Source organism: Hylaeus volcanicus, chromosome 2 (genome assembly GCF_026283585.1).
Source record: "Hylaeus volcanicus isolate JK05 chromosome 2, UHH_iyHylVolc1.0_haploid, whole genome shotgun sequence".
Lineage (NCBI taxonomy): Eukaryota > Metazoa > Arthropoda > Insecta > Hymenoptera > Colletidae > Hylaeus > Hylaeus volcanicus.
This window is the reverse complement of record NC_071977.1, coordinates 26,122,434-26,134,504: the sequence shown is the minus strand read 5'-3', so window position 1 is coordinate 26,134,504 and position 12,071 is coordinate 26,122,434. Positions and strand designations below refer to the sequence as shown.

Sequence of the window (12,071 nt, the reverse complement as noted above, 5' to 3'; positions counted from 1 at the left end):
GGAAAAGTTAGCGTCGATTGCGTCTAGGAATCCCCTGGCTGGCATTAAATGCGCCCCGAGCTCTATTCGGCCCGTTAAAACAACTTCAACGTCGTGGAAAAGTTGTAAGACGTACGTTTAAAAATAGTCGCGGGTATTCCGTGAGCGGGAAATTTAAAAGTCGGTTAGAACGAAGAAAGTTTCGCGGAAAGCGATTCGAACTCTGATTTGATCGAAGTTGAAACTTGGGGAATTACTCGGTAATCGAGCAAGAATTTCTATCGTGATGAAAAGTTCTGATAAATTTGGAAGAGAACGCGAGCTGAAGAGTGACTTGCTAGGAAAGAGCAATCAGTTTTGGTGAGAGTATTTTTTTTAATAGTAAGAACGTTGCTAAAGCTTCGATTTAGTTTCTTTAGTACAAAATAAAGAAGATTCAAGAGTTATTCAACATAGGACGAAATAGTCGTAGTGGACCCTAAAACATCGATCACGTGTACTTTCATTTCAAACAAAGAAATCGAATGTATTTCATATCTTACATATTTTACAAAATAAAGTCAATAAAATCCTAAGGCTCGCTCTGGAATATCCTTTATTATTCCTATTCAAAATTCCCGCGCCAAGATCAAAGAAAACGGAACTACACGGTTTATGTAAAACTAGATTCATACCATGCAATACGCGCATCGTTCTCCGAATCCCATTGTTTGAATAACAATGTCAAACACGAGGACTAGGAGCATTTCGTCGAAACGAACAGCTCCATTTCCATATTCAGCGTTTCGCCATTCGTGGATGTTCTTGTTACCCTCGACATTCTAATATAAAAGAATAAATTCGAAAACTGGATGTCCGTGCGGCGAACTGGGTCGAAGAAGTACCTAATCGAAAATCTCTGCGACGAATCGTAACGGCAATTGCACGCCGCCGAAGCGTGTAAAACCGATGCTCGTTCGAGATTCCGAAATGCAAGCTCGTTCGAAATCGCATTTCCAGTTTCCATATCGTATCGTGCCACGACGTAACGCGCGTTTCGCGTTAGAGAAAAGGCATAAAGGGAGGTTTTCTGTCTCAGCGAAATGTTTGCAAGGGTCGAGACACCCGAGCAATTATCACGGACATATCCTTTTACCACGCGAAAGGAGAATCATATGGCCGGTTCTCACGAATAGCGGGGAGAAACCGAGGAGATACGCGAACACGTAGCTAACAATGCTCGAATTCCGTGTCAACTCTCGCGAGGATCCATTTGTTCCAACCGCAGACACGTACATATCTTGTTCGGCTTTTCTTTTCGACGTACAGTGCCTCGCGATGGTATTCGAGCAATTTTGAAAACGGATCTTTCGTGGCTTGAAAAACGCGATGTTGCGTTAGATTATCGAAACACTCTTGTTCTAGCAGTGGCACAATTTGTAATAAAGTTATTTTACAATATTTTGTGTTTTTCTAAATTTCTATAATCCAACTGTATCGTTTAGAAATGCATCTTTGAAAGGATAATAAACTTGTCTAGTTTTCTGTCAATTTCTGTAGCTTTGTCGCTTCGTGCATCGAGCGTTCGTTTCCCAGTGGTTTGAATACTTTCCTGAATCACTGTACATCGCGACCCTTGCTCGGACGTGTGTCGATAATGTAATTTTTCTGATTGGCCGAGCGTGGAAATTGCACTGTTCCGAATAATTCGAGAACCATGCTTTTGGAAGATTTATAGAAACGAACCAGACGTAAAGTATGATAGAAACGAATGTATATACGATACAGATATGTATTAAATATCTAGTGAATCCTTGCATGCAGCGTTTTCAAAATACGAGATATTTATGCATCGTGTAGAATAGCTTTGTAACGCACTCTGCACTATTAAAGACAAAGGAATTTCAACGTGATACACTGCTGTGGGCAACGAGAGGACTTAGTTTATGGAGTATAAAGCAGGCGTCAGGGATGAAAGAGATACTCTCTAATTAGGATCGTAGATGTTTACTGATCGATCAGTTTGTATACTGCGAGAACCTTTCAATGTGAAAATGTTAATGAGGTTGTCATGTGAAACGAGTCGAAGGATGAAAGATGCAGATGGAAACTCAATCATGGTGGTAAATTTAAAGAGAAAATAAAAGAATGAGGTATCCTAGCTCGTGTGCTCAATATAAGTCGGTGTTAAAAATGATTAAAATTTAAATTAAATTAATTTAATTAAAAATTATTAAAAATTATAAAAATTGGAGGAATGAAGGGTGTACTCTCATACACAGTCGTTTCTTTGTTATTAGAACGATTCTATTACTATGATTTTCAAGGTGTCATTAAAAATTCCATGCCTTGGAAGAAGAATGTACTTACAACAGCGACGAACAGGTACAAGGAATGCGCCACGTCGACGAGGCATGTCGCGATGACAGTGATGATCCAGGGCATGAGGAAGACACGTTGATCCTGAAAGACCATCGGTCATAAATGTACAGAGATTAATGGTAAACCGTGAAAGGGGAAGCGATCGCGGCTTTACGATGGTCGTTTAATGTAGGGATTCTCAACGGGCGTCTATATGGTTCCCCAGTGGGCCACTACACTTCTTTGGGTTCAGATTGAAAAATGGAATAACGACGGAAAATCGCAACTTCTGACTGGACCGCGAGAAATATTATCGTAACGTTATAACCATATATAATTATATGTATAAGTGGAAAGGATAGAATCATTGCGAGATAGAAACATTGTTAATTTTAAGAAGAAGCTGAGAGGAATGTTAACTAATGCTTTAATGTATTAAACAATTTAGTTATCTTTTAATTGTAATGGCTCAAAGCTAAGAAAACATAAATAAATTATAGTTAAGGACTGTCAAATATTGATCCTCGTTGTACTATTATTTTTATCAGCTGCAGCAACTACGAGAGATGCAGTTACGCAGAGAAATAAAACTAAGAGGTCAGAAGCTAAAGAAGAATGAGAAGCGCTGGTTCGATGGTCCGTTCTTAACTTTAACATCGCCAATTTTGTACTTCTTTTTTACTTCGTTCCTCCTTCTTACTACGCTTGGGTAAAACGAGGAACACTTTTGAAACAGTCCACGCTGAGAGTTAAGAGTTGAAACAAGCTCTCGACGAGGAAAAGTTTCTCCACGAGTAGAAAGACAATCGAGTCGTCCCCTTTGGAAAATGCCGAGTCGCTGTATTACGCTAAGGAAATAACGCGATTATGCAGCGCGAAATAACGACTCGTTGCACTGATTCGATTATACTTTATCATTTTTTTCCAACCCATCTCGAATCTTTTAGTGAAAACGAGCAGGGAACAAAGAGTTAAATCAGGTGTTCAACTATTTGATATGACTGTTCCACTGATATTATTCTTTTGAATTAACTACTCGATCAACGATTAATTATTTAGTCTCTTCGGGCCTACCAAGATCCATCCAAGATAATTTAAAATACTATTTTCGATCGCAGAACTTCTCGCATCTCACATGAAAAATCGTATTCGCTCTTTAAACGAAACTGTACTATTATAGTTTCCATATTAGCAGTAAGTGGCTATCGTGTACTGTTAATAAATATCATTGTAATTATTAAAATTCACGTACAAGTACCTTATGTAATCGAATAAATACGTTTCAACGCGACATTTTTTCTGTTTGTAATCTATTAATTTCTCTTTTAGAAATTAATTGTATTAAACTAGGGTTGGCTACATATCAATGGCTGTGCCATACAAGAAAAAACAATACGCCTCACCGTGAATGATTTTCATTTTTTCACATATCTTCCTGTAAGTCTACTTGTAAGTCGCAATTTGGTTAAAGAGCAATCAGAAATATTCCCTGGGACATGCATGTCCCACTAGGGTCGAAGGGTTAATTCCCTTTATGCACTGTCAATTAAGCGTACATGATCCTGGAGGTTACACAATGCTTCAATTGGGGCTCCTGTGATTGTTACAACGGCTGTGTCATCAGCAGACGTTGTTACCGTTGGTTTCGCGTGAGTTGGTATGTATACGCGTGGTACATAAAGTAAGCAACGAAGGTTCCAGTACATTGCCTCGAGAAATTCGAACCTTATTCGGTTGGTACATGGACAGAACGTTCTCGTGGTCTACTGTAATGCAGGGATAGCCAAGGTGATAAGCTTCGAAAGCGACATTCGCGAACTGCAATTTGCAAAGAGCTGCGTCGAGTATCGAAGCTGGTAAAAGTCGATATTCTATACTGTGTACTCGAATAATGTTCGCGTATTAAATTCTCTCACATGATTTTTCTATGACGTCAATGCATAAACGTAAGATTCATTATTTTTACAATACAGAACCTTCGTTGCGCTGAAAGAGGTGTGTGTGAAGGATTGTCACTCTTTTGAAGCTGAGATCGTGGTCGAGCAATTTAATTAGCAGTTGAACGTTCATTTTTTCCCTCGTGCTAACGTCACACTGTCGCTACTTTCGTTAATCGGGAAAATGAACTTGATAAACAGTTTGACGTTTCGCTAAAAAGAATGCACGACAAAATCGAGGAAAGGAGAACTAACGAGCGGGTAACCATTTTTTCTTTAAATTCAACAGGAATGCAAGTTCTGACATCGAAAGTAGTTTCACGGAGAAGAATTTGAGAAACAAGCTTTTGTGTCGAGCGATAACACACGATGAACGGATGCAGACAAGCGAACATGACAGGGGAGAAATACGAGAGGCAGCGTCGCATCTATGGCGACATCGGGCGTTTGCGTGAACCCTTTGGCGAAGTCCCATAAAAATCTGGCCCGCCAAGCTATACGGTGCTTATGCAAGCGCATAAAGAAGCGATTTTCCGCCTTCGGCTGCGTTCGCGCAGCGGGTCTGGCTCGAAATGCGATTCGAATGGTCCAAGTCTTTCCGCGGAAGTTCCGTTATGTACGACGGTATATTTAACCCCGCGGATATCCTATCGGAGAAAACTGGCGCGTACAGAGATACTTAAAACTTATAAATTACATCCAGAAGGAAGCTCGGCCGGGTTTCGGTGCTCTGCAGGAAATTGCACGAAGCTTGGATCGAATATTAACATTCCTCAGGGTAGCTGTTCCTAGCCTTTCTAAGCACGGTTCAGAAGAACGTCTTCGTAGAAGAAAATTTTAAAAAGTGGAGAAAACTTTATACATTTTTTTCAAGCACGGTAATCCTTCTCCTGTCGCGGACGGAGCGATAAACAATAGCGGAATTGGGGCAAACGGCGCAACAAAGCGAATGCATCAAAGATACCTTCCTGAGCAGGAAGTTCTTTTTATTAAAAATGACGGACACCGGACGACAAATAGCCGGAAGAAAAGGGGAAACGACGAAACTCCGAGTATAGAGATCTCGGCGAAACGTTGCCATGGTTATTTATGGCGGGTTGCCCTCGCGAAATAGACGCGGCGGTTTCGCCGCTAAGTGATTAATAGATGAAGAGATCGATAAGATGAAGGAACGTCGACCCGGTGGTATATTTAGTCCTGGAATCGTGGAATGAAATCCACTCGAGATACCGTCTCGAGCAAACAATGCCAATGCATCATCTGCGACGAGCTATCAAACAGGAAAATTGAGATTTATTTTGAAACTGTATATGGAGGTTTCTCGCGAATTTTTTAACGAAGCCTTATTAATGCCACGTTTTCCAAATTTTGTTTAAACGCAAGGTAAAAAAGAAACCCATCATCCTTAATTTTTGTGAAAATTGGATCACTGGTGATCGGAGTTTGTAAGAGTTCATGTTTCAACGCGTGGAACCAGGAAATAATTCTGGATAAAACATTGTTTTCTCTGCACGTTTTCCTCCATTGTTGACTACTTGAGATACCTGTCCACTAATGGACTTAACCTATCGGTTTCTCTGCACGTATTCCTCCATTGTTGGCCACTCAAGATACCTGTCCACTAATGGCCGAGCGGATGTGCCTCTTGAACGATCACGTTGCATGGCTAGTTCACGTAACAGCGACGTGATTTATATAGTTGCAGCGATCCAACAACGATGAAAACTGATATTTCTGACGTATTACTGACAACTAACTATTCGCTCCATCGAAGGCGGGAGCTGTCCGGAGCAGAGACATCGCTGATGGATGCGCCGCCGGCGCGAGATCGAGATTAGCTCGTGGGGTTTAATTGCGTCAAAGTATCACGGATCGGATGAAATCCACTTTGGGAACTTAATCGCCTACAGGCCAACGGAAGCATATTGTAGCTGCCGTGTAAGCCCCTTGCTGTATATCCAGTCACGAATATATTGTGAATTTACATTGTTGTATTTACTACGTGCCATCGAAGAGTTTTGCGATATCCAGAGAAACCAATCTGGAGGTGTCCGTAGAATATCTTTGAGTAAGTAAGATTCGAAAGTCTTCGTGTGATCGTCAAGAGGTACGTTAGCTCGTGATTTAGCTCACTAATGAGAAGGTATGCTCGCTATTTTATTTTTAATAAAAGTGTTAGGTCCTAGGGTCATGTTTCTCGATTGTCTTTTCCTGGATGTAACGTTCAAGGTGTAAAGAATTTTAGGGTGTGATTTTATAGGTCAACATAATGAATAGATGAAAATAACGAACAAAGAAGTCGGGTTTAAGGCTTCGTTTCACAGTAGTAATTGTCGACGGCGCGCGTCACGGGTGCACCAAGCATTGATTTCGACTACTGCCGATCGCAAAAACTGCTACTTCGCGAATAGACGAGTCCTTCCATCAATCAGGAATTCCTAAGGACACAAAATTTAATAAGATTCATACATTACCGACACTATCGTTTAGGGCGAATGTCAGTTTTTCTTGAAAACAACACTATTAGGATTTTTTCCGTTCTAATTTTGGTCCAAGTTAACCCTAAAAATTAAGTTACATTAGTACGAGAAAAAAAAAATTCTGAAAGGGTTAATAAAGTGCACCCGATCGAAAATTTATGGGGTTGTATATATTCGCAATTTGACGTGATATTCAGGTGCAATAGAGCCCGAACAGCTAATCTCGATCTCGCGGCGCCGCGGTGTCGTATGCATCAGCGCTGTCTATGCGTTCGGACAGGTGTTTTCGACGTCGTCCTCGCGAAAAGCACTCGGACGACCATTTTTCGCAGAAAGAGATTGTTCGATTATATTTATGGATCTCGACAACGACCTATCGGGTCTGTCGTCGACGAAATCTAGTTCAGTGGGCGTTTTTGTGCGTCATGTGCGATCGATGAAAATGTTAAGAGCATCACGTTAAAAATAGATTGATGTCGAGAGCGTCAGTTTCTGTAATAATGGAGAGGTCCACGAGCACTATGAGTGCTGGGACACATCGTGGACGTTACATCCAGACAGAGTAGACCTGGAGGCATGTGGGACCCTATACGATATTGGTCGATGGCCTACATATTACAGATTTCGTGATAACTATGATAATGCGAATGAAACTATATATACCAAAATTACTGTCGACCGTGGAAAAATTGTAAAATCAAAATTGAGATAGGATAAAAGTATATTTTATAGCAAAAGTAAATATGCGAGCGAATAGCTTGAAATAGAACTTTCTAGTTTTGTAGCTGCAAATCTTTCCTGTCATTTCTTCAATATTTTTGAATACAGATCCTTATATGTGAATTCTAATCTTTTCTCTCGTCGTATCACATCTGCTTCAGCTTTAGACTCGTGAGTTCCTAGATTTAAAGATTTACTACCCCCTTAATCGATCTCTTCGAATAGATTCTATCATTCTAACCGAATATCGTTACATTCCAGTAACCATTAGCAAAGCGAATCGACTATTCGATGCTAATGGTTAGGAATTCCACCTTCCCACGAGTCGAGCTTCAAATCTTCCCATCTTGCATCGTATTCTCATAGGAGTATACTCTCCAGGAGGTACTTACGCGCAAGAGGATTCAATTTTCCATCTCACGGAGTACGATAATATAAACCGACCAAGTAGCGGTTACAGTAATGCAACGACAACGGGAAAAAGTAATTGATACTTATGCTAATTCAGCACTTTCGTCGATACTAATTTGTTCTTCTCAAAATTTTACTTTGAACTTTACACAAATTACTGTGTTAGGCCCAAGAGGTACACCGAATTGTATCATCCTTATAATTAAAAGAAAAAAACCTACACAATTTCCACTTCGCATAGTCACGCATTCCACGATGGCGGTAACGAACATTCAATTCGAGTTTGGGGAAAATTTTAGGCGAAATTTTGCGGCCGGATGATATCAGTCAAGGGTGTGCTGGCTTATCGTGCTCGTAAATTTTTTGCACCCTCGGTGACTATATATACGCGGCAAAATATCCTTCTATGCTTCCCCTTCGTCGTTAAACATTCCACTTTTTCCCTCTCGTCGGGTTAACGCAGTACATCTTCCGATGTAACCATGTTTCCTAATCACCTAATTATCTTCATGCTACGCGAGATCTTCTCAACTTCCATCGCAGAAGGTGAAGGATATCTATAATGCGTATCGGTTAATACTTAATAAATATCACTTCAAAACGTTGCTTTTCTCCTGGAATCCTCTTCGACTCGTTCGTCTATGAATTTATGCGCATTCCGCGAACGAAATGCAGCAGAGCTGAAAGTCGTGGGGGTGAAGGGAGAATCCATGCTCAACAGGCAGCCTGGAAAACGATATTTCCCTTGTTTCCACAAACCAACGAACCGTTTCTCCGTGATTTTCCTCATATGAAGGAGCTCTAGACCGCGGTTTCGTCTACTCGATGATAGTAGTTGTATCCCTCCACCCAAGAGGGCGGATTTGTCCGTCGTTTGGGATAAAGTAACAGGACCGATACGAGGGCGATAAGACGTCGATTACGAGAGACACGGGAATGTCGGATTACAGCACGACTTCCTTTAAAAAGGAAGATAAACACTGCCTGCTTGGGTTTTTCTTTTAAGAGGCTTGGAACATATGGTATTTTAGTAAATAAAAATTTCTTCATAAAGGCACACTTTTCTCAGAAACGGTTAGGTCGATATTAATAAAATTTGACACACTTGTTTTTTAATAGTAGGACTTAATTTAGACCGAGAATTTTTGTAATGTTTTGATTTCAAAAAAAGTTACCGCCGCGCAAAGTTTTCAACCTTTCCTAAAACTTAAAAATTTTATTTTTAAATTTTTACCCTAGAAAACAGAACTCTATGGCTGTAAGCAAGGTAATCAAATATTGGTGAAAGATAAGGTCTAGGTGTTCGTATGGTAAGTTGGTATGCACTCTACAACGTAAAATGATTTAAAATTTCTCCCTTTTTATCCGCGACTCTAGCAACCATTTCTAAAAGGAACAATTCCCCAGCTCCTCCATCTGCGACTAAATCTGTAAGACGCTCGCGGATCGCGTCGTCACCGTCCCACGCTTTTCTATTTCCGTTATCCCTGTCTGCTTACATCTTCGCGGTATCCTCTCTCGACGTTACAAAACTTGATGGAGGGATCTCTGGTTAAGGGAGCGCTCTCACTGGGACGAGAAAAAAAGAAGCAGTTCTTTCAGGAGGGATTCTTCGCGAGAGAAATTTAGTCGCGAGTAATCTGAAATTTTAACATGAGATCGCAGATGAGAGAAACGAGTGCGTTCGATGAGGTGTGAACGAAGAGTGCTTGGTTCGTTTAAATAAAAATTGCAGGGAACGAACGAGAGATAAAACACGTCTATTTATATCATTCGTCGAATAAAAATAACTCAAAACGTATTTATTCCAAACTTTGTTCCGATTGTATCAAACTTTCCACGCAGAACTGGCGAGGAATATAGCTGAAGTCGGCGTTTCCACCACAAAACACCCTCATATGCAAAGTTTAATGCAATGCTGAAGGGGGAGAGTCCCAACGTTCCCTTGTCAGAGGATTTTCCTAACAACAACATCGACGAACTTCAATTCCCCCTTGTTCGTAAAATTTGTCCTTACATGACTTGAAGCGAACGGAGTTAAACAGCAAGGAGTGCTATATACAAGAAAAATACACGCACACACGCAGGATTTTCATTTGAATGCAATTATGGAGAAACGAGGAATCGGTCAATTGGACTGTGAATTCGAATTGAATTCGGTCCTTTCTGCCGAATCAGATTACCTCATCAATCAAGCTATTCAGGACGTTGATGAAATCTTCTCTAAGTCTGTTACCTGCTGGTCTGCCTGATGGGCGAATCTTGCCAAAAAAGATCCTCAATTTTCAGTGGAGATCAACGGATGCTGTTCGAAGACTTTTTATTTCAGTGCCAGTGCCCACGTACCAGAGCTTATGAACCATGCTGTTAGGTGTTTTCTATTTATTTATTTCTAAATAGGACGATAGTTAAAGTGTCAAGCAGAAGGTTATCTAAAGGACACGATGAAAAAAGCACGATGACTTTGATCAGACTACTGCTCAATTGTTAATCATGTTAGTAATTCTCAAGGACGGCGCTTGTGAAATAGTATAAACATATAAAAACTAGTTAGTTCGAACAAGCATCTTTTGAAATTATTATAATAAGAATTAAGCAACGTTTCGTTGAATTCGCGAAAGATCTAAGGTTGACTGAACTAAAACTAAGGTTGAAACGTATAGATCTCTAGGAAATAACATGCTTGTTTCGAGCGTCGTCGTTTCTATTTATCTATCGATAGGTTCGATCGACTAACGAAGCGTGATCAGTGCGTGTCAACGCATACGTGGGAGAATGTCTTACCTTAAACAGGCCATAGAGAAGCAGGATGCTGCAAACCACACCGCAGCACGAGCATACAAGTAGCGTCACGTTAATCCGTACCGTCGCTGAAGCAATAGAAGCATGTTGAACGTGAGACGTTATAGTTACGATTGTTCGGCAAACGGAGTGTGATTCCAAGCAATTACGTGGACTTGGTTATCGGTTAGTGACTCGCCACGGGGAAGTGGGAATTTCTCTGTGCGGCTACCACGAGCTTTGCCGTTGGAAAATACTCACTTGGGGAGATGGTGTCCGGCTCGAGGAAGCTCGTGGACTCAGGCAAGGAGCGATTCCCTTTCAAGTATTCCGTCTCCTCTTGGAGCACGCTGCCCGTGGTCAGTGCCAGCACTATGAAGTAAATCTGAAACGACAATAGAAGATCTCTTGTCGTGAATACTTCCAATTAGACTGGTTTAGCGAACAGTTTGACGTAAAAATGGTTTGACGTTAATGGTGTGACGTATAAATGGTTCTTTTCTTAGCAATCGTAATGCTTAAGATGTCATTAATAATTGAATTGCAAATAGTTTCTGCATGTTATAGGTTATTTGCATCAAGGGTATAACAGTCGGTCCCATAAATATTCGTACCCTCAATGTCTATTGTAGAAGCTTGACTAAATTAAATAATTCTTATGATATTACCAAATGAATTTTTCATTATAAATGTGTATATGAATAGACTTATACATGTGTGTATTTATATATATATATACATCAACATATTTATACAGACATACACTTGGAAACTGACTGTATATTATTTTCAATTCTAATAACATGCAGTACATTAAGTTTCTCTGAGTGTTCGTTTTTTTCTCTTTTTAAACGAATAATGAGAATTTAAATATTTATATGAAGTTTTAGAATTAGAATATTTATGCGAATATTAGAAATTACAATATTTTTGTCAGTTTCAGAAAATATTGTAATTCGTCAAATTCCTATAAATAGCGTGCAAAAGTTTTAATTTATGGGACAATTTCTTATTAGTCTTCGTTCTTAACCGTTCAAGGGTCCAATTAGGACCGTTTAGTTACATCCGAAAGTGACGATATTTCACCGTCAACAATTGAGCGTCGAACACGCACCGCGGGTGTACACAGCTCTGTTTGACTCCCCGCTTGTTTAGCCCAGCATCATGTTTCATGCAGTACCCAATGCACCACTTCGAACTAATTGAGTTGTGCCTTTCTCTTGGACCAATTTGCCTAAATCCGTATAAATTTATTCCGAATGCATGGTGGGTCTACTGGGAAATTACTTATTATTCCCGGATCTGTCAAAGTATTCATACCGTAAAGTACGCGCATATTGTTTAATGAGTTATCAAATAAACTATACCAGGAAGCCGTAATAACTACACCACATCGCATTCACAGAATTGCTACGAACTTTTA

The 12,071-nt window shown here is 40.2% G+C and overlaps 1 protein-coding gene across 3 annotated transcripts in view; it reads right to left on the bottom strand.

Moving 5' to 3' along the window:
* LOC128872843 (uncharacterized) overlaps positions 1-12,071 on the bottom strand; it is a 31,290-nt gene that overhangs the window by 9,720 nt on the left and 9,499 nt on the right. For 2 of the 3 annotated variants that reach the window (XM_054115926.1, XM_054115927.1), the window contains exons 2-4: positions 10,910-11,033; positions 10,652-10,737; positions 2,329-2,421 (exon numbers count right to left, since the gene is read on the bottom strand). In XM_054115926.1, the coding sequence (XP_053971901.1) occupies positions 2,329-2,421; positions 10,652-10,737; positions 10,910-11,033 (303 nt within the window). The remainder of the gene's footprint in view (positions 1-2,328; positions 2,422-10,651; positions 10,738-10,909; positions 11,034-12,071) is intronic. The other variant, XM_054115928.1, reaches the window with a different exon arrangement.